The following is a 21644-nucleotide window of genomic DNA, read 5'->3' as shown; positions in this document are numbered from 1 at the left end:
GCCCTGGCCACTCAGAAAAAGGAGGAAGCTGCTCTGGGTGGTGGATCTGCAAGGGCTTCCTGGAACAGAGGTAGTTATGCTGAACTGGAGGGTGGGAGGATTTTGAAAGGCAGCAGTCTGGGAGAGCACATGGGCTAGGATGATGACACAGGTGCTATCTGGAAGGGAGGAAGACCCTGATCTTGTTGAAGACAATGCAGGTAGATGGACTTTTATCTCAGTTCCACCACTCATTAATAGTGAGATCTTGGGAAAGCAACTTATCTGCTCTATGCTTGAGTTTTCTCACCAGTGAAATGGAGATTATAATAGAGACCACCTGGGCTGTTGTGAGGATTCAATGAGCTAGTATATGGAGATATAGAAGGAGCTTAGCTGAATGCTTGTGCATGTGAGAGCTCCACGAGGGTTGGCTCTTTGATGCTGCAGGAGGGAACAAGAAGAAGATGAAGGTGGAAATGGGACAAGACCTAGATTGTGGTGACTCAGGATAAGAGGAGGTAAAGATCAGGAATCTGTCAGAGGTGGAGTCAGCAACAGTTGGAAAACTGTTGGATGAGAGAAGATAAAGGGTCAAATATGGGTCTGAGATAGGGTGTTGGAGAAGCATTTGTTTGGAGGAGAAAAATGGCAAGAGTGAATGAAGTCTACTGAGTGCCGCCTCACCCAGGAAGGGGGAGAAGGGTTTTCTAGGCACCTTAGTGAATGTGCACACAGCCCTATGGAGGTGGTTCTGCTATGTCCTCATTCTATTCAGGCACTTCCTGGGAACCCCGACACCGACTTCAGAGAGGAGGATGAGGATGAGAATAGGGGCCACTGTGCAGGAAGCCAAAGGGCATTGATTCCAGAGGCATAGAACTTTAGAAGGTCGGGGAAGGCAGTGATGAGAAGCAGAAGGAGAAAAAACCCAATAGGGTAGGAGAGAGAGGGGGATGGAGAGAGAGAGAGAGAGAGAGAGAGAGAGAGAGAGAGAGAGATTCAGAGACACAAAGGGAGAAGGGAGAAAGGAAGCGCTGGAAGGGAAGAGAGGAGGAGGATGGTGAAGGAGAGACACAGAAAAAAAACAGAGCAAAGGGAGAGGAAGGAAGGGCAGGGAGGAAAGGAAGGGATGGAGCCAGATGGAAGGCTTACCTGCCAAGACCCCCTAGTCCTTGTGCTCTTCCTGGAGGACCCCGGGCCCTAGGCCCTTCCCCATGAGGCTCCACAGCTTGGGGCCGAGCTGGGACCGTGTCCACACCCTCCCATCCCACAGGAGTGTGTCTTTTCTTCCTCTCATCCTCCTTCTTTGACTGGAAGGGCGCCTGAGTGTGGAGCTTTTCAGAAGCCTTCTCCAATCTCCCATGCCAACCTGCAATTAGGGGAGAAAAAGCTGGAATGCCTTGTGTTCAACTGCCACAGGGCAAGAACATGTCCCCAGCAGAGCCCACATCCTCACACCACACTCTCATTGCCATGACTCGAGTCTCTGGAGCAGCACTGAATCCTTGTTCCCCTCACTGAGCTCCCAGCTCTGTCACTGAGCCCCCCAGGAAACCTCTGGGCTCTTCACTGAGCTTCTTTTTCTACACTTAATTCCATGATCTCAATCACTTCATCACCTAAACAAGATCAAGAAACTTAGTGAAAGTGTTCAGATGGTCCATTGACCTCTACCAATAGCTCTGCTTTCATTTATAAGAGACCTTCCACAGCAGCCATGGCTTGGGATGACCTTCTGGGCCTCTAAAAACCTCGACCTCAACTTCCCTGAATCTTGTAGAGAGCTAGCAACTTCTCTGCCCAACTTCTTCAATTGCAGATAAACTGAGAGGAGCCCAGAGGAGCCCTTCTCTGTTCATCTGTGCCAGCCTGTCACAGGAAGAGCCATTACTAGGACCCTGGTGAATAATAATAATAATAAATGGGAAAAATGCCACCACTTGGTGGTTTCTCTGAAACTGAAGGCAATAGTTGTTACTTCTGCTCTAGCTCCTGACAAACTGCTTTTGTTGTTGTTGTTGTTGATGGAGTCTCGCGTTGTCACCAGGCTGTAGTGCAGTGGCACGATCTCGGCTCACTGCAACTTCCGCCTCCCAGATTCAAGCAATTCTCCTGTCTCAGCCTCCTGAGTAGCTGGGACTACAGACACCTGCCCTGACACCTGGCTAATTTTTTTGCATTTTTAGTAAAGATGGGGTTTCACCATATTGGTCAGGCTGGTCTTGAACTCCTGACCTCAGGTGATCCACTCACCTTGGCCTCCCCAAGTGCTGGGATTACAGGCATGAGCCACTGCACCTGACTGACAAACTGCCTTTTTTACTCAATATATTGTGTGCAGCAGTTTCCTATCTACAACATGTGTTTTGAATAGTTGCTTAAGATTTCTTTTTATGTGATATGTATACAACTCTTCCCTTACATGGATTGTGTCCAATTATTTGCTTTTTAAAACATGACTATGGTGAATACCTTATATAATCATCTACCCAGATGTATGCACTGATTTCTTTAGAATAAATTCCTTCAAGTGGGATGAGAAGTTCACAATTTAAGCTAGAAAGACGTTAATAATCACCCAATTCAACTCCTCCTTTTGTAGAGGAGGTTGGGGTTGAATAGGTGGAGAAATAAGCAGGAGCTTCCTGGAGTCAAGATGAGGCACAGAGGGAGTTAGTGGGTCCCCTGGAAGGAAGATGAGGCTGGAGTTGGGGTTTGGCAGAGCCATAGGAGGGCAAGAGAGAGGCTGAGCCAGGATGTAGTATTCTTCCTGGAGGCCTCCCAATCCCAAAGACCCTGATTGCTTTCCCAGCCCCACCATGACCCTAACCCACTCCTGTCCCAACATATGAATTCTCAGAATTAAATTGGTTGTCAGGACTTTTTCGGATGTAAAGATGGAAACCCAATGCAGGTTGGCTGAGGCAATAAAAGACATTCGTTTTCTTACTTAACAGAAAATTTCAGACATAGTATGGCTGCAAGCACAGCTGTAGTCAGTGTTCGAACTATTTAATGAAGGCTCTGCCTCCGCCCATCTCTTGGCCTCATTTTCTCTGAGTGGCTCTATCCTCAGGAGTCCCTCCTCTTGTTGCTGTCAGGTTTCCTCCTGTCCTCTCAGCATACCAGCAGTGAAAAAAATCTGTTTCCAGAGCTCTTACAAAAGTCCCAGAATTGATTCTCACCAGACAGCCTTGTCTACTGCAGAGCCAGTTGCCAGGGCCAGGGGGATAGTCGGTGCTGACTGACTATCCTTGGGCTATAAACTTCTCCTCAGGTGGGTCAGCTTCATCCCACTGCATCACAAGGACTAAAATTAGGAATGGCGTGGTTCCCCCTTGGGAGAACCGGGGTTTGTTTATTGAAAGAAGAGGGAATGAATGATGAGCAGAAGATATCCAGATGCGAACATGTTCCATAGATTTTAGTGACAAGGAACCAAAACTGCATCACAGCAGTGCTGACATTGACCCTTGTGCACCAGTAACCCTACTGGTTGCTTCCAGCTGGCAACCATCCTGACTGGGGAGGCTGCCCGTGGTGGGCTGATTGTTGGAGTTTTGCTGTATCACCCCTGCCTAATAGTGAAAGTAGGAAGTAGCTGAAAACGTCACTTGACACATTGTCTCTGCTGTTCTCTCCCACCTTCTCACTTCCCCCTCCCTTTCTCCCTAGTTTCATTTCCCCTTATAGTGTTCTGATTCTTCTCATCCTGCAGAGGGGTCATATTCCAATAGATCCATCATAAGTTGAAAATATTGTCAGTCAAAACTGTGTTTAAACACTGAACCTACAGAACATAATAGCTTAGCCTTGCCTACCTTATATGTGCTCAGAACACTTGCATTAGCCTACAGAGAGGCAAAATCATCTAACATAAAGCCTATTTTATAATAAAGTATTAAATATTTTAATATGTCAGTATTTTTACTCCTTCAGTATTTTTACTCAGTACCTCAGTATTTGAATACCGAAGTGAAGGTAAAAAACAGAATGTATGGGTGCTTGAAGTATGGTTTGTACTGAATGTGTATCACTTTCACACCATGATAAAGCAGGAAATTTTAAGTTGAACTATCCTAAGTCAGAGATGGTCTTTACTTGTTCTTCAAAGATCAGAAGAATTCTTATCTGAGATTGGAATGTAATTCTTGAACTTGCCCCAGTAAAGTGTCCCTGAAGCCTTCTGCTCATGTCTCTCCCCTACCATCTCTCTCCCAGGTCTCCTATCTACAGCCCGGCAGCTGGACAGAGAGAACAAGGATGAACACATCCTGGAGGTGAGTAATGGTGGTGAATCCATCCACTGGGCTTGAATGCCTCCTACAGAAGGTGATTTATGGAGCCATGTTAGGCCTTGGAGCCACGTGCATGTCTAGCACTATGGCTGAGGAGGGTCTGGGCTCAGGGAGGAGGATATACGTGAGCTGGACCTTGCTGAATGATCCTTGGATCTTTGCTAGTTCCTCAGTACTGAGAAGGAAAGGAGTCTGAAACTGTGTCCAGGCTGGGCAGGGACCATTGACTGATTAGTAATGCCTGTGAAGGAGAAGGGGGAGCAGGACACATTCTCTATGTTCTTACTGAGACCAGTCCATCCCTCCTGGCCCAGGGAGACAGAATCATCCAAGGTCAAATGCTAGGTCAGTAGCAGAGCCAGGATGAAAACCAGACCTTTGCCTTCTAGATCTGTGCTCTTTCTAGAATGCCTTTAAAATCACATAGGCATTCCTGGTGCCTATTTCAATGAAAGGCTTTGGTTAGTGACCTAGAGGGAGTAAAATCAGAAGACTATCAGGTGGAAATCTAACTATTTCTCTCCTGAGCTGTCTGTCACTGATGATCTCTTCTAGTTTTAAAGGCAAAAGGAGGGAGGAATACATATTCCTCAGCAGGAAGTAAATTTTGCCTCTTCACATTCTTTTTCCTTTGGTAAGAAACAGGTATGATTGGCCAGGTGCGGTGGCTCATGCCTGTAATTCCAGCACTTTGGGAGGCTGAGGCAAGCAGATCACTTAAGGTCAGGAGTTTGAGACTAGCATGGCCAACATGATGAAACCCTGCCTCTACTAAAAATACAAAAATTAGCCAGGCATGGTGGCATGTGCTACCCGGAAGGTTGAGGCAGGAGAATTGCTTGAACTAGGGAGGCGGAGGTTGCAGTGAGCCGAGATTGTGCCATTGCACTCAAGCCTGGGTGACAGAACTAGACTCAGTGAAAGAAAAAAAGAAAGAAAGGAAGGAAGAAAGGAAGGAAAGGAAGGAAGGAAGGAAGGAAGGAAGGAAGGAAGGAAGGAAGGAAGGAAGGAAGGAAGGAAGGAAGAAAGGAAGGAAAGGAAGGAAGGAAGGAAAGAGGTATTATTAGTAAGCAGTTGCCAAATGGCCTTCTAGAATTCCTAGGGACTGAAAACATTCTCCACAGTTCAGTAACAAATATTTACCTCTAAACACCAAATGTTTTTAAAATTCGGAGCCATTTCAGGTGGAAACATCCCATCTGATGTGATGCCCTTGCGGCTATTGATGCATGTGACTATTTGCCCCTGCATTAAATAGCTACTGGTTCTGAAACCGTTTTGGGGCCTTTTCTCACTCTGGATTTCATTGCATGCATCAGACCATGTGTTTGACTCAAAAAGTACCACTCATTCCCTCATAAACATCTTCTCATTTGTTTTCTCTAATCTTGAGCAGCTTAAGGACGCCAGAGAACTAAGATTAAAAACACAAATGAATAAAAAGTAGGTAGTCTCTGAGAAATGGCCCATGGGTTGTCCCACATAAAGAACACCAGCTTTTGTCTAGAGACTCTGACTCTGTCTTCTTCCAGTTCTTCCTATTTCCTCTCACTGTTTTCACTGGCTTTCCCATGGGCAAAGTTACCAGAGAGCTCAGTTCCAAGTAAGTGAAGTTATGATAATAGAAAGCACAAGCATATACCAAAGAACAAACTGACTAATATTTCTAGGTTGTTAAAGTGGTGGTAGGGCTGTGGTGGGTGGCAAAATATAGTCACTAATTTGCAATTGTCAACTCAGGTGCTCATGCTCAATTCTGCCCCCAGGTGACTGTGCTGGACAATGGGGAGCCCCCACTAAAGTCCACCTCCAGGGTGGTGGTAGGCATCTTGGACATCAATGACAATCCACCAGCATTCTCCCACAAGCTCTTCAATGTCCGCCTTCCAGAGAGGCTGAGCCCAGTGTCTCCTGGGCCTGTGTACAGGCTGGTGGCTTCAGACCTGGACGAGGGTCTTAATGGCAGAGTCACCTACAGTATCGAGGAGAGCGACGAGGAGGGCTTCAGTATCGATCCTGTCACAGGTGTGGTGTCATCCAGCAGCATTTTTACAGCTGGAGAGTACAACATCCTAACGGTGAGCAGACAGATGGAAGCCACGGAGGGAGGAGTGGCATGCTTGTTAGGGACCGTCTTTGAGAATTCAGGGGGAGGGAGACAGCCCGCCAGCATGAGGGAAGTGGTACTCACCTTCCTGGCCTTCTCCCAGAGAAACTGGGAGTCCCAGCTTCAGCCAAAGGATCAAATTCTGGGTCCTTTTCTTTGAGGGCAATAAAATTTTTGCCTAGGAAATCCCGTCTATTCTTAGAAGGATTTTGTGAGCGTAGCATAGGCTTTGGAAGCAATAAGCCCGGGTTCCAGTCCTAGTACTGCCATTGTACACCTGTGTGACCTTGGACAAGTCATTTAACCTTTGTTTTATCATTTGTGAAATGGAGATAAGAACATTTTTCTGGTGAAAAGCCAATATATCAAGTAGTTAGTGCGTGGGTGCTTGTATCAGTCAGCCTGAATTTGACCCCCGTTTCACTGCTAGCCAAGCATTCATCTGGTAGGTGAATCGACCACGATGAGCCCTAGTTTCTTCTTGTGAAAGAGAGATGATAGTTTCCAGTTTCATCCACGAAACCGTCATTCTCAGCAAACTGACACAAGAACAGAAAACCAAACACTGCATGTTCTCACTCATAAGTAGATGTTGAACAATGAGAACACATGGACACAGAGAAGGGAACATCACACACCGGGGCCTGGCGGGTGGAGGGCTAGGAGAGGAATAGCAGGAGGTGAGGGAATGGGGAGGGATAGCATTAGGTGAAACATCTAATGTAGATGAAGGGGCAATGGATGCAGCAAACCACCGCCATGGCACATGTATACCTATGTAATAAACCTGCACGGTCTGCACACACATGTACCCCAGAACTTAAAGTACAATAATAAAGAGAGATGATAATAGAGCCTCTTCCAGGGTTATTGTGAGAATTAAATCAGATATTATACACAAAGCTCTTAGAGTAAGGCCCGATAATAGTGAGTGTTCAATAAATTCTAGCTTGTTAGGTTTATGGTAGTAGGGAAAAGCAAAGGGCATATGTATGTAAAGTTCAGTTTAGGAAGTAGCACATAGTAAGTCTTCAGTTAACGGTGGCATTTATGATTTTTATACTAACCATGAGGTTATATGATTTGTTCACCACCATGCCTGCAACAGCTGGCAGGGTGCCTGTTTATAGCAAGCCCTCAAGTGTGTATCAAATGGATGAATGACTGGACAAGAGGCCAGCTTGGTCAGAATCACAGGATGCTCTGGTTCTTGTCCTGTATGCTTGGGCCTTCTTGTCTCTTGGTCCTAACCCTCAGTTTTGCTGTTGGCCCCCTTTCAGATCAAGGCAACAGACAATGGGCAGCCACCACTCTCAGCCAGTGTCCGGCTACACATTGAGTGGATCCCTCGGCCTCGGCCGTCTTCCATTCCCCTGGCCTTTGATGAGACCCACTACAGCTTTACAGTCATGGAGACGGACCCTGTGAACCACATGGTGGGGGTCATCAGCGTAGAGGGCAGACCTGGCCTCTTCTGGTTCAACATCTCAGGTGAGGCGAGGCCAAGGGCCCAATGAGGGCCAGCCCCTCCCATCCTTATACACTAGCTCTAGTTTTCCTGCTGCAGTCCTTCTGATCCTTCTCAAGGTCAGGCTCCTTGGCAGTCCCTCTTTTGGCCCTGAGTGAGGACTCCCTCTTTCCTGCTTCTCTGGGAGCACAGGCAGTAAGAATGCCACATCTGCCAAGTTTTCCTTTCACTCCAGCCACGATCTCCAACCCCAGCCAGAGTTGGCAGTGTCTCAGTTACCCCAAGAGCCTGGGAGACCCCAGATGGTTCAGGAAGACCCAGAGCAGAAAGCACACGCTTGGTGTTTCCTTTTCTGCCTCAATGTGAAAATCTTAGTTGACAGTGAACCTGTCATCAGCTATGCCCTGGGGCTATGCTCAATGTTCTGGCTCCAGGTTTCCCCCTTGAGATCAGGGGAAAATGCCCATTCTCATTCCAGGAGGCACTTGGATCTGGGTGGGTTCTAATGGCCTTCTCTGAAATTCCTCTCTGTCTCTAAACTAAGGTTTTGTTTTAATATCTGGGGGTCAAAAACCCTTCAGGAATGTGGCGAATGCTTAGGTCCTCTTCCCAGAAAGTTGCATACACAAACGCACACGAATGTAAATCTGCATACAATGTAGAGGATTTATAGGCTCTCTGAAATCCATCCAGGGATTCCAGGTTAAAAATCTTCTACGAGTTTCAGCACCCACATGAACACGGAGTCTTATACCCAGTTTCCATCCTGGCTAAGAGTAGGATGGAATGTATGCACCTGACCCAATCTTTGAACCTCCTGTACTTACTTCCAGTTCTGGTTTACTGCCTTTTTTTTTTTTTTTTGAGATGGAGTTTCACTCCTGTTGCCCAGGCTGGAGTGCAATGGCATGATCTCGGCTCACCGCAACCTCTGCCTCCAGGGTTCAAGCGATTTTTGTGCCTTAGCCTCCCGAATAACTGGGATTACAAGCATGTGCCACCATGCTTGGCTAATTTTTGTGTTATTAGTAGAGACGGGGTTTCTCCATGTTGGTCAGGCTGGTCTTGAACTCCTGACCTCAAGTGATTTGCCCCCCCTTGGCCTCCCAAAGTGCAGGGATTATAGGTGTGAGCCACTGTGCCCAGCTGGTTTACTGGTCTTTCTTTTAATTGTTTGACTTTTTTTCTATAATGCCAAATTAACGCATGTACCCTCTAAAACATTTCAAAAATACAAATAGGCTGGGCACAGTGGCTCACGCCTGTAATCCCAGCTACTTGAGAGGCTGAAGCAGGAGAATCACTTGAGGCTGAGTCCCAGGTTACAGGGAGCTATGATTGCACCATGCACTCCAGTCTGGGTGGCAGAGCGGGACCCCGTCTGTAAGTAAGTAAATAAGCACACACAAATGAATGCAGAAAAGAAAATAAAAATCACCGAAAGTTCCACCAATCAGAAGATAATCCACTGTTATAATTTTGATGTGTTTCTTTCTTGTCATTTTTCTTTTACACACACAGACACCCTTAGGGTTATATTAACATATGGTTTTATAATATTTTAAAATGTAATTTGTCATGAACATATTTCTGTGTCACTAAACATATTTCTATATACTAGACATTTAAAAAGCTTCATGTTATTTCACATTTGGATTCTTATAGTTTATTAATCAATTTGATTTATTAATCAAATTCAAATAAAAATAACTTGACAACTTGACAGAATAAATTACAGTTTTGGGGACTCCCTGGGGGAATAAACTACAACCTGTCTCCCAGATCTTGTGCTGTTTCTGAATAGAGTCTTAGAATCCCTGACTCAGGCTCCTCCTTGAATGCCCACAGTCCTGCCAGCCAAGGTTGGCATTTACCACCACGTCCTGTAAGCCTGACAACCAAAGCCCCTCTTCTGCTATGCTGTCTAAATCACTGAGGTTGTGTGTGCTTTCTCCCCACTCCCACTCTAGGTGGGGATAAGGACATGGACTTTGACATTGAGAAGACCACAGGCAGCATCATCATTGCCAGGCCTCTTGATACCAGGAGGAGGTCCAACTATAACTTGACTGTAGAGGTGACAGATGGGTCCCGCACCATTGCCACCCAGGTTAGAGGCCTCAGCTGGGGATCCCTGTGTTGAGAGGAGAGGGAGGGCCTCCTTGGTTGGGATGAGGCTACAGAGGTTTTCTGTGGATGTGGTGTTCCTCAAGGAACACTGAATTTAGAGTCAAGATTCTTGTCTAATACACTGTCTGCTTCTGTGATCCTGGGAGAATTCTTGCTCCCACTCTGGATCTATCTATAATCAGGAGGTTGTTTAAATGAGCAGTTTTAATTAAAGATAGAATACCATGGGCACCCATAGGTATAGGGGGATGATGGTTGGGTAAGTGGGGCTCTGAATTTCTATTCTGGCTTCAGCCAAGGTTTTATCTGTTTCTTATATTTGGACTTCACACAACATTACCACTGATGGAAAGACTCTTCAAGAAAATTTTTGTTTTTGAAAAATACTAGACTCTGCAGCATCTGAAGGTCTTCTGATTTTGAAAGACTATCATTCATTCAACAAATATTTATCAAGTGATTGCTGAGTGCCAGACACTGTGCTAGGCCCGGATGTTACACGGAGGTCCAGGCAGACCTGTTCCCTGTTCCCCCAGGCTCTCAGTGTACCTTCTCCCTCACTTCCCTCTCTAGGTCCACATCTTCATGATTGCCAACATTAACCACCATCGACCCCAGTTTCTGGAAACTCATTATGAGGTCAGAGTTCCTCAGGACACCCTGCCCGGGGTGGAGCTCCTCCGAGTTCAGGCCATAGATCAAGACAAGGGCAAAGGCCTCATCTATACCATACATGGCAGCCAAGACCCAGGAAGTGCCAGTCTCTTCCAGCTGGACCCCAGCAGTGGTGTCCTGGTAACAGTGGGGAAATTGGACCTACGCTCAGGGCCCTCCCAGCACACACTGACAGTCATGGTGAGTAAGTGGAAAAATCGGGTGAGATTATGCTGGCATGTAGATGTGTGGGGGTGGACACACCTGGAGACACGCTGAGGGTCCCCCTTTCCCTGGTGAGCCAGGTGTACCGATGCCCATAAGGACCATCCATGAGACAGAGTTGTAACATTTCACAGCTGGCCAAGGGCACCTTCCATAAGGGATGCCTGGGAGTGAAGGTAGAGATGGGACAGCTGCCAAGGAAACTCCTGTCAACCTCGGTTCTCACTGGACTCACCCAAATATTCCCCAAGAGCTCTCTCCCTGCTCAGTGACTTCATGACACAATGTGGATTCACATAGTGTCAGAGCTGGAAGGGACATGGAGCCCTTCCCGATGAGAGCAAGGATTAGCTGAGGCCAGCAAGGCATGCAGGACCCAAAATGTAAGAGGACTCACTCTCTGGACCATGTGCCTGCATTTCTGTGACCCCAGGAGTCAGGGCCTCCTTACATTTTGCACCCTTCTTGCCTCAGTTGCCTCCCCCTAGTTCTATCCCTGACCCTGCTCATTTGTCTCATCTTATACCTGAGACCCACAGAGAAAGACAGACTTGCTCACTGTCATACAGTTATTTATGATGGAACCAGGATCAGAGTCTGGCCTCCTGTCTTAAAGATCAGGGTTCTTAAGTGCTAATCTATCATCCTCTGGGCATATAATATGTATTCAAGGCTCTGAGAAGTCCAACAACAAAGAAAACTGATTTCATTTAATTCAGTGCTCCCCAAATGTACATGAACATATAATTTTTTTCCTGCATAACATGTTAACATCTTGAAGAATGAATATTCTCTGGGATGTAATTGGAAAACAAACAAATATTCTCTGCCTATTTCTGCCTTTCTCCTAAAATAGAATTATCCATTAAAATAGCTAAGCCTGTGAATCACTGACTGATAAATTTACATAAAAGAAGAAAAAGAGCATAGATTAGAACAATATTTAAAAGAATACGGAGAGTTAGTTACAATTGGGCGTATTTTAAATTGGCATTCTAGTTCATTGACCTTACCCTAACTCTGCCTCCTCCTATTCCATTTGCTGCTCACCCAATTACCCCTTTGGGTTCATAGGTCCGAGACCAGGAAATACCCATCAAGAGGAACTTTGTATGGGTGACCATTCATGTGGAGAATGGAAATCTCCACCCACCCTACTTCACCCAGCTCCATTATGAGGCAAGTGTTCCTGACACCACAGCCCCCGGCACAGAGCTGCTACAGGTTCGAGCCATGGATGCCGACCGGGGAGCCAACGCTGAGGTCCGCTACACCCTCTTGAAAGGTGAGAGGCTGGGCCACAAGTTTAGAGGATGGGTCAAGATGCTTTAGAAATAAAGAAAAGCACTAGAGGCATGAATCTGCAAATTAATCAAGTACCAAGCTCATGAAGTCTTGGCAAACAATATTTCTAAAACATTCTCTGGGATTACCTAATTAATGCACTTCCAAAGATAGTAATAACAGTAACTAAGGACCACATGTTGTGGGAGAATTTGCATATATACTATATAAACCCACCAGTGACCAAATATGTAGAAGATATTTATGAAGTCCATGCAGCATTTAAAAATGTAATAACTTCACACATGTATGTTAGAATATTTTGTAAATTGTATGGCTTAGTTTTAGAAGTAATTTTTACTTTCTGATAAGACTGCACAGTGATTTAGTATTTATTTTACAGGTTTCTTCATCTCAAAAATGGGAATAATCTTACCTGTGCTAGAAAGTCATTGCAAAAATTAAAAGAGAAAATGTATGTTAATACATGTTGTAAATTGAAATACAAATGCCAGGGTTTAGTACTTTCATTGATAAGTGTTAATTATAAGCAATTACTATAACAAAAGTGGTAATATCCAGTATCCAACTAATTATTAATGATAATTTGCAATCGTTATCATACATAATTAATATTTAATAGTAATAATTATATTTAATAATTAATACTTCATAGAGCTAGTTGCTATGAGAAACAAAGATGAGCATGATTTGCTGTCTGCCCTTGCAAGACTTAACGTTCATTTATTGCCAGTAGCTTGTACGGTAGCTACTGGTTGCCGTATAACAAAAGTGTATTCACCCCTGAAGAAGAATACGGATTATAATACATTGCTTGCTTTTTGTGATTTATGAAACAAAGTCACATCTTTTATCTCATTGACAACCTCACTGATGGAGATAATGACTTTATTTACCAGATAAGATTGGTTTTAAGATATTCTTCTGATATAGAAGTAACGCGTGCTTGTTTGAAAATACGAAAAATACAGGAATGTATAAAGAGCGCAACCCCACAGCCACAATTTTCATCACCCCAAAATAATTATTTTCTGCCTTTCCCTCTCATCTTTCCCATGCATATTTTTGTAATATTGAGTTCATAATGAATATACAATTTTGTGCCCTGATTTATTTCTCTCAGCAGTATAATATTATATAATAAATTATCATCAGAATTACATGTAGGTTGTTAACTTAGCTGCTTTTAATGGAATCACTTTAAAACAGCTATTTACTATTAAAACCATGTTCTTTGGCTGAATTTAGCAGTTATATGACAAATCACCTAACCAGTCAGCTGGAGAAGGGCTTCAAAGGTGGAGGAATCAGATTGAAAGTTTAATGACAAAACTTAGCCATTTGCTTTGTCATTGAAATAATAAAATTTGCACCCATGTGATAGAGGCCATAAGACTTGTAAAGTGCGACAGTTTCTCAAATGTAAGCCCTGTACCTGTGGTGGTGAGAAAAACAATTCAAGTATTACTCAGTTACGGCATCAAAAGGTAATTGGGCGAGGAGAAAGCACTCCTCTTTAAATTACTCCCTGAGAAAATGAAAAACAAAGTCTCTGTTGGGTTCTAGAATGTCTATTAGTCTTCTCTAGCACCTGCCCCTCTTTGTTTATGAAAAAAAAAAAAAAAAAAAAAAAAAAGGGATAGCTCACAGGCTTAGACCTTTGGCAAGCAGTATCTCAATTTTAATAGGGTATTTTTTCTTTGACTTCTTTTTATGGTAACTTCTGATTTATGGAAAGCAATATGGTGTTTTTATTTAAAGAAGCAACATAGATTTACCTTTAAAAATATTTATCAAATTTTAAGAATGAATTAATTTAAAGGAAAACATCAATTTATTAATAGTGTAAAATAGCATAGGCAATGGATGGATATTGAAAAAATTACAAAGACAATGTGAGAATTCCTAAAGTTTAGGAAATACTGGCGTGGTGCAAAGGCATTTTCTCAGGAGCCTCAAGATATGGGTGTTCTATATAACCAAAGCTATTAAAAATTATATAAAAATGTACCTAGGCATGGTGGCTCACACCTATAGTCCCAGCAGAGGCTGAGGCTGGAGAACCTCTTGAAGCCTGGAGTTTGAGGCTGCAGTGAGCATGCTCACATCACTACACTCTAGCCTGGGTGATAGGCAAGAACCTGGCTCTAAAAAAAAAAAGTTACATAAATGATGGTTAAAGATTCTGTATAATGCAATTTTTCAGTAAGAAGCTTTTCCCACAAAAGGCATCACTGAAATTCAGAGTGGAGTGTGCTTTTTGTATGGAGTCTCCTTTTTTGGTTTCAAAGACCTAATATGGCTTTGGTTTGTAGCTTAAGTTGTATCTCGGAAACTTAAACTTAGTGATAGTTGATAGTGATATGAAGTACCTACTATGTGCACCATGTTAGGAAATTTATAAAGTATCTACCCTACACACTATATCCAGGGTGGATATACATTATATGCAGATTTTGCTCTGTCCAGGTTTTGTGTGATTGCCCATTTACTGATCTAGAAAACCTAGTTGATACCTCTCAAGGGTGTGGCACACTTGTTTCTCTTGTCTTCTGTTTCAGGGAATGGTGAAGGTTTCTTCAACATCAATGCCCTGCTAGGCATCATTACTCTAGCTCGAAAACTTGATTGGGCGAATCATGCCCCGCATACCCTGACAGTGAAGGCAGAAGATCAAGGCTCCCCACAATGGCATGACCTGGCTACAGTGATTATTCATGTCTACCCCTCAGATAGGAGCGCCCCTATCTTTTCAAAAACCGAGTACTTTGTAGAGATCCCTGAATCAATCCCTGTTGGTTCCCCAATCCTCCTTGTCTCTGCTATGAGCTCCTCTGAAGTTACCTATGAGTTAAGAGAGGGAAACAAGGATGGTGTCTTCTCTATGAACTCATATTCTGGCCTCATGTCCACCCAGAAGAACTTGGACCATGAGAAAATCTCATCTTACCAGCTAAAAATCCGAGGCAGCAATATGGCAGGTGCATTTACTGATGTCATGGTGGTAGTTGACATAATTGATGAAAATGACAATGCTCCTATGTTCTTGAAGTCAACTTTTGTGGGCCAAATTAGTGAAGCAGCTCCATTGTACAGCATGATCATGGATAAAAACAACAACCCCTTTGTGATTCATGCCTCTGACAGTGACAAAGAAGCTAATTCCTTGTTGGTCTATAAAATTTTGGAGCCAGAGGCCTTGAAGTTTTTCAAAATTGATCCCAGCATGGGAACCCTAACCATTGTATCAGAGATGGATTATGAGAGCAGGCCCTCTTTCAAATTCTGTGTCTATGTCCATGACCAAGGAAACCCCATATTATTTGCACCCAGACCTGCCCAAGTCATCATTAATGTCAGAGATGTGAATGACTCTCCTCCCAGGTTCTCGGAACAGATATATGAGGTAGCAATAGTGGGGCCTATCCATCCAGGCATGGAGCTTCTCATGGTGCAGGCCAGCGATGATGACTCTGAAGTCAACTATAGCATCAAAACTGGCAATGCTGATGAAGCTGTTACCATCCATCCTATCACTGGCCGCATATCTGTGCTGAATCCTGCTTTCATGGGACTCTCTCGGAAGCTCACCATCAGGGCTTCTGATGGTTTGTATCAAGACACTGCACTGGTAAAAATTTATTTGAACCAAGTCCTTGACAAAAGCTTGCAGTTTGATCAGGATGTCTATAGGGCAACTGTGAGGGAGAACTTGCAGGACAGAAAGACACTGGTGATTCTTGGTGCCCAGGGCAATTATTTGAATGACACCCTTTCCTACTTCCTCTTGAATGGCACAGATATGTTTCATATGGTCCAGTCAGCAGGTGTGTTGCAGACAAGAGGTGTGGTGTTTGACCGGGAGCAGCAGGACACTCACGAGCTGGCAGTGGAAGTGAGGGACAATCGGACCCCTCAGCGGATAGCTCAGGCTTTGGTACAAGTCTCTATTGAGGATGTCAATGATAATCCCCCCAAATTTAAGCATCTGCCCTATTACACAATCATCCAAGATGGCACAGAGCCAGGGGATGTCCTCTTTCAGGTATCTGCCACTGATGAGGACTTGGGGACAAATGGGGCCATTACATATACATTTGCAGAAGATTATACATATTTCCGAATTGACCCCTATCTTGGGGACATATCACTCAGGAAACCCTTTGATTATCAAGCTTTAAATAAGTATCGCCTCAAAGTCATTGCTCGGGATGGAGGAATGCCATCCCTCCAGAGTGAGGAAGAGGTACTTGTCACTGTGAGAAATAAATCCAACCCGCTGTTTCAGAGTCCTTACTACAAAGTTAGAGTACCTGAAAATATCACCCTCTATACTCCAATTCTCCACACCCAGGCCCGAAGTCCAGAGGGACTCCGGCTCATCTACAACATTGTGGAGGAAGAACCCTTGATGCTGTTCACCACTGACTTTAAGACTGGTGTCCTAACAGTAACAGGGCCTTTGGACTATGAGTCCAAGACCAAACATGTGTTCACAGTCAGAGCCACAGATACAGCTCTGGGGTCATTTTCTGAAGCCACAGTGGAAGTCCTGGTGGAGGACGTCAATGATAACCCTCCCACTTTTTCCCAATTGGTCTATACCACTTCCATCTCAGAAGGCTTGCCTGCTCAGACCCCTGTGATCCAACTGTTGGCTTCTGACCAGGACTCAGGGCGGAACCGTGACGTCTCTTATCAGATTGTGGAGGATGGCTCAGATGTTTCTAAGTTCTTTCAGATCAATGGGAGCACAGGGGAGATGTCCACAGTTCAAGAACTGGACTATGAAGCCCAACAACACTTTCATGTGAAAGTCAGGGCCATGGATAAAGGAGATCCTCCACTCACTGGTGAAACCCTTGTGGTTGTCAATGTATCTGATATCAATGATAACCCCCCAGAGTTCAGACAATCTCAGTACGAAGCCAATGTCAGTGAGCTGGCAACCTGTGGTCACCTGGTTCTTAGAGTCCAGGCTATTGACCCTGACAGCAGGGACACCTCCCGCCTGCAGTACCTGATTCTTTCTGGAAATCAGGACAGGCACTTCTCCATTAACAGCTCATCAGGAATAATTTCTATGTTCAACCTTTGCAAAAAGCACCTGGATTCTTCTTACAATTTGAGGGTAGGTGCTTCTGATGGGGTCTTCCGAGCAACTGTGCCTGTTTACATCAACACTACCAATGCCAACAAGTACAGCCCAGAGTTCCAGCAGCATCTTTATGAGGCAGAATTAGCAGAGAATGCAATGGTTGGAACCAAGGTGATTGATTTGCTAGCCATAGACAAAGATAGTGGTCCCTATGGTACTATAGATTATACTATCATCAATAAACTAGCAAGTGAGAAGTTCTCCATAAACCCCAATGGCCAGATTGCCACTCTGCAGAAACTGGATCGGGAAAATTCAACAGAGAGAGTCATTGCAATTAAGGTCATGGCTCAGGATGGAGGAGGAAGAGTGGCCTTCTGCACAGTGAAGATCATCCTCACAGATGAAAATGACAACCCCCCACAGTTCAAAGCATCTGCATACACGGTATCCATTCAATCCAATGTCAGCAAAGACTCCCCGGTTATCCAGGTGTTGGCCTACGATGCAGATGAAGGTCAGAACGCAGATGTCACCTACTCAGTGAACCCAGAGGACCTAGTTAAAGATGTCATTGAAATTAACCCAGTCACTGGTGTGGTCAAGGTGAAAGACAGCCTGGTGGGATTGGAAAATCGGACCATCGACTTCATAATCAAAGCCCAGGACGGAGGCCCTCCTCACTGGAACTCTCAGGTGCCTGTACGACTTCAGGTGGTTCCTAAAAAAGTATCCTTGCCAAAGTTTTCTGAACCTCTGTATACTTTCCCTGCATCTGAAGACCTTCCAGAAGGGTCTGAAATTGGGGTTGTTAAAGCAGTGGCAGCTCATGATCCAGTCATCTACAGTCTAGTGCGGGGCACCACACCTGAGAGCAACAAGGATGGTGTCTTCTCCTTGGACCCAGACACAGGGGTCATAAAGGTGAGGAAGACCATGGACCATGAATCCACCAAATTGTACCAGATTGATGTGATGGCGCATTGCCTTCAGAACACTGACGTGGTGTCCTTGGTCTCTGTCAACATCCAAGTGATAGACGTCAATGACAATAGGCCTGTATTTGAGGCTGATCCATATAAGGCTGTCCTCACTGAGAATATGCCAGTGGGAACCTCCGTCATTCAAGTGACTGCTATTGATAAGGACACTGGGAGAGATGGCCAGGTGAGCTACAGGCTGTCTGCAGACCCTAGTAGCAATGTCCATGAGCTCTTTGCCATTGACAGTGAGAGTGGTTGGATCACCACACTCCAGGAACTTGACTGTGAGACCTGCCAGACTTATAATTTTCATGTGGTGGCCTATGACCATGGACGGACCATCCAGCTATCCTCTCAGGCCCTGGTTCAGGTCTCCATTACAGACGAGAATGACAATGCTCCCCGGTTTGCTTCTGAAGAGTACAGAGGATCCGTGATTGAGAACAGTGAGCCCGGTGAACTGGTGGCCACTCTAAAGACCTTGGATGCTGACATCTCTGAGCAGAACAGGCAGGTCACCTGCTACATCACAGGTAAGAACACCTGTCATGGATTGCAGGCTCAGGAATGTATTGAAAAACATGCAGGAAGAGGTGCCCTACAATAGGTTCATGTCCTGGGTTTGCCACTTATTAGCAGTGTAACTTTGGGCACACTTAACCCCCTAGAGCCTCAGTTGCTCCACCTATAGACTTAGCATGCATGTTCTCTTTCACCTCACAGGTATGCTGGTAAGATCTTAATTTATGTAGAGCCCTATACATTAGAAAGTGCTTTGCAAAAAGGATGTCTCATTATTTTATGTGAATCATACTCTAACTGCTGTCAGTTGTCTTTTGAAAGATGGAAGAGGCACCAAGAAAGTTGCATGATCTATGAAAATTCTGTCAAGTGACTTTATGGAGAGCGTCCTGCCCAGGGAAAGTTGTGAGTGATACAAAATGCTTCTTAGTCAATCACAGGTCCTAAGTGTAGGAATGACAGCACTTCCTTAGATATAATTTCCTCGTTTCACATAGGTGGAAACCAAAGCCCAGACGGAGAAGTTCAACCAAGGTCACACTCTTGTGCTTACTTCAGGGCTGGGATTAAAACCCTACCCAACAAGCTGCTTTCCTTAGTAGATACCTACTGTAAAACTAAACTACCCTACTCCCAATCTAATGGCAAAACCAGCTAACGAGTGGCCATGAAGTTTCCTTCACACCTCAGTGTCTTTTTTTTCTCATCTCCAGGTGCCATGTCCCCCTATTCCCATGAACATGGCTCCTTCTGCTATCACAGCGGTCCGGTGAAGAGCTCATTAGCCTGAAGTTCCAACCAAGAACCATACACTCCTAAAGACATAGGATCAAAGCTGTTTGAAATACAGTTGTACAAAAATAGAATCTTATCATCTTAAAATACCAAACTCCTAAAAATGCAGCAGCCTTAAAATCTCGGGATCATAGAGTAAAAAATGTGAACATGTGATCAATTCTTGGAGTAGGTGGATCTTAAAACTTGGAATCTTAGGATCTCAGAGTGAGAAATCCATATTCCCACATTCTCGTATGTGATCAGTGTCAAGGAAAGAAGATGACTTACAGGCAAACCTAGAGCTTCCACAGAACCTCCACTTAGGCCGTGTCCTTAGTTGTGAAGTAAAACCTCGGAGTGTTTGGTGTTTTTCTTTTGTTTTTTGATATGGAGTCTCACTCTGTCACCCAGGCTGGAGTGCAATGGCATGGTCTTGGCTCACTGCAACTTCCACCTCCCAGGTTCAAGCAATTCTCCTGCCTCAGCCTCCTGAGTAGCTGGGATGACTGGCATGTGGTACCACACCAGGCTAATTTTTGTATTTTTAGTATAGACGGGGTTTCACTATGTTGGCCGGGCTGGTCTCGAACTCCTGACCTTGTGATCTGCCCGCTTTGGTCTCCCAAAATGTTGGGATTACAGGTGTGAGCCACTGTGCCCAGCCTGTTTAGTGTTTTTGATTGCTTCCTACCACTCCACTGTTGTATAGCTATACATCTTAGACATTTACATAGAACTGAAATTTGTTTCCCTTTAACTTCCTCCCATGCCTTCCGGGCCACGAAAAAAAAAAAAAACCCTCCCCTCAGCCATGTATTTTGGAGTGATGTTTCTTGTATTGATAATTTCATTTAAGGAGGCATTTAAAGTCAGGAATAGCTTCCTAACACCAAAAAGTGGACTCAGTGTAGAATTGTGGATTCCTAGTTAAGGAAGGAAATGTTTGCCTTCCCAGCAACCCTAAAAAACATGTCCAGTGGGCAGCCATCTGTGACACAAAGCCTAGCTCATTTCTATTGCTTGGCTTCTGAAAGCTCTTCTCATTTGTTTAGAGGGAGACCCCCTGGGCCAGTTTGGCATCAGTCAAGTTGAAGATGAGTGGAGGATTTCCTCAAGGAAGACCCTGGACCGTGAGCACATGGCCAAGTACTTGCTCAGAGTCACAGCATCTGATGGCAAGTTCCAGGCTTCAGTCACCGTTGAGATCTTTGTCCTGGACGTCAATGATAACAGCCCACAGTGCTCACAGGTGAGAGCCTGGTGAGGGGCTACCCAAGATGGGTAGTGGAGGCAAGGAAGATAGAGTGAGGGGTGGGAGAACAGAGTGAGGGGCAGTAAAGGGAGGTAGAGTGGGGCAGAAGAACAGAGAGTGAGGAACAGGAGAAAGGAGGGCTGAGGGACCCACCTCTGAGGCTGGCCATCACTAACCTCAGCTCCCTTGCTTCTCCCTGGCAAGCCTCAGACTAGTTCCTGGGAGCATTCTAGGGAATTCCTTGGCCCCCATAAGGATATGCCAAGCTGTTCGAGACTCATGGTCCACATCTTTCCCCCTACATTCCCAACAAAGGTGTATTTCTCCACAGAACATATCCAGAAGGAAAGTAACATATACATTCTCCAAACACAATCAGCTGTGCCCAATGGGCAAACCCCTGGCACTGCTCAACTTGTTGATATGGCTCACTATTATCAAATACATTAATAGAGACCTGGCCCCAGACAAACTCCTCACCCCATGCCTGTATATGCGCCTCCCTACATCTGCTGGGGTAATTTAGCCAACTGCACATCCCCTCCTTCACTTATACATAGACACAGGCAAATATCTATACATATGTACACAAAAACAGATAAGCATACACCTAGTACATTCATCCATATACCCACATCTACACGAGACGGGGCAGCCTCAGAGATGGGTCCCTCACTCCTTTCTCCTGCCCCTCAGTCTGCCTCCCTTTTCCTGCCCCTCTCTCTGTTCTTCTTCCCCTCACTCTACCACATGTACAACTCTACATAATACATTCACACGAACATACTTACATATGCATTTGCATATATACAAACTTTTACTTACTTGCACACACATATAAAT

At 44.8% G+C, this 21644-nt stretch overlaps 1 protein-coding gene across 4 annotated transcripts in view; it reads left to right on the top strand.

Moving 5' to 3' along the window:
* Positions 1 to 21644, top strand: part of FAT2 (FAT atypical cadherin 2) — an 88561-nt gene that overhangs the window by 30744 nt on the left and 36173 nt on the right. For all 4 annotated transcript variants that reach the window (XR_013531648.1, XM_035288894.3, XM_035288887.3 and 1 more), the window contains exons 4-11: positions 4204 to 4262; positions 6047 to 6358; positions 7668 to 7878; positions 9826 to 9965; positions 10559 to 10840; positions 11939 to 12149; positions 14731 to 18783; positions 20602 to 20798. Coding sequence is in view for 3 of the 4 variants with exons in the window: in XM_035288894.3 (XP_035144785.2) it covers positions 4204 to 4262; positions 6047 to 6358; positions 7668 to 7878; positions 9826 to 9965; positions 10559 to 10840; positions 11939 to 12149; positions 14731 to 18783; positions 20602 to 20798 (5465 nt within the window). In the remaining variant the exon portion in view is untranslated. The remainder of the gene's footprint in view (positions 1 to 4203; positions 4263 to 6046; positions 6359 to 7667; positions 7879 to 9825; positions 9966 to 10558; positions 10841 to 11938; positions 12150 to 14730; positions 18784 to 20601; positions 20799 to 21644) is intronic.

The sequence above is a fragment of the Callithrix jacchus genome, chromosome 2 (assembly GCF_049354715.1).
Source record: "Callithrix jacchus isolate 240 chromosome 2, calJac240_pri, whole genome shotgun sequence".
Lineage (NCBI taxonomy): Eukaryota > Metazoa > Chordata > Mammalia > Primates > Cebidae > Callithrix > Callithrix jacchus.
Note: the sequence above shows the minus strand (reverse complement) of the source record. Positions and strands in the feature narration are given on the sequence as shown.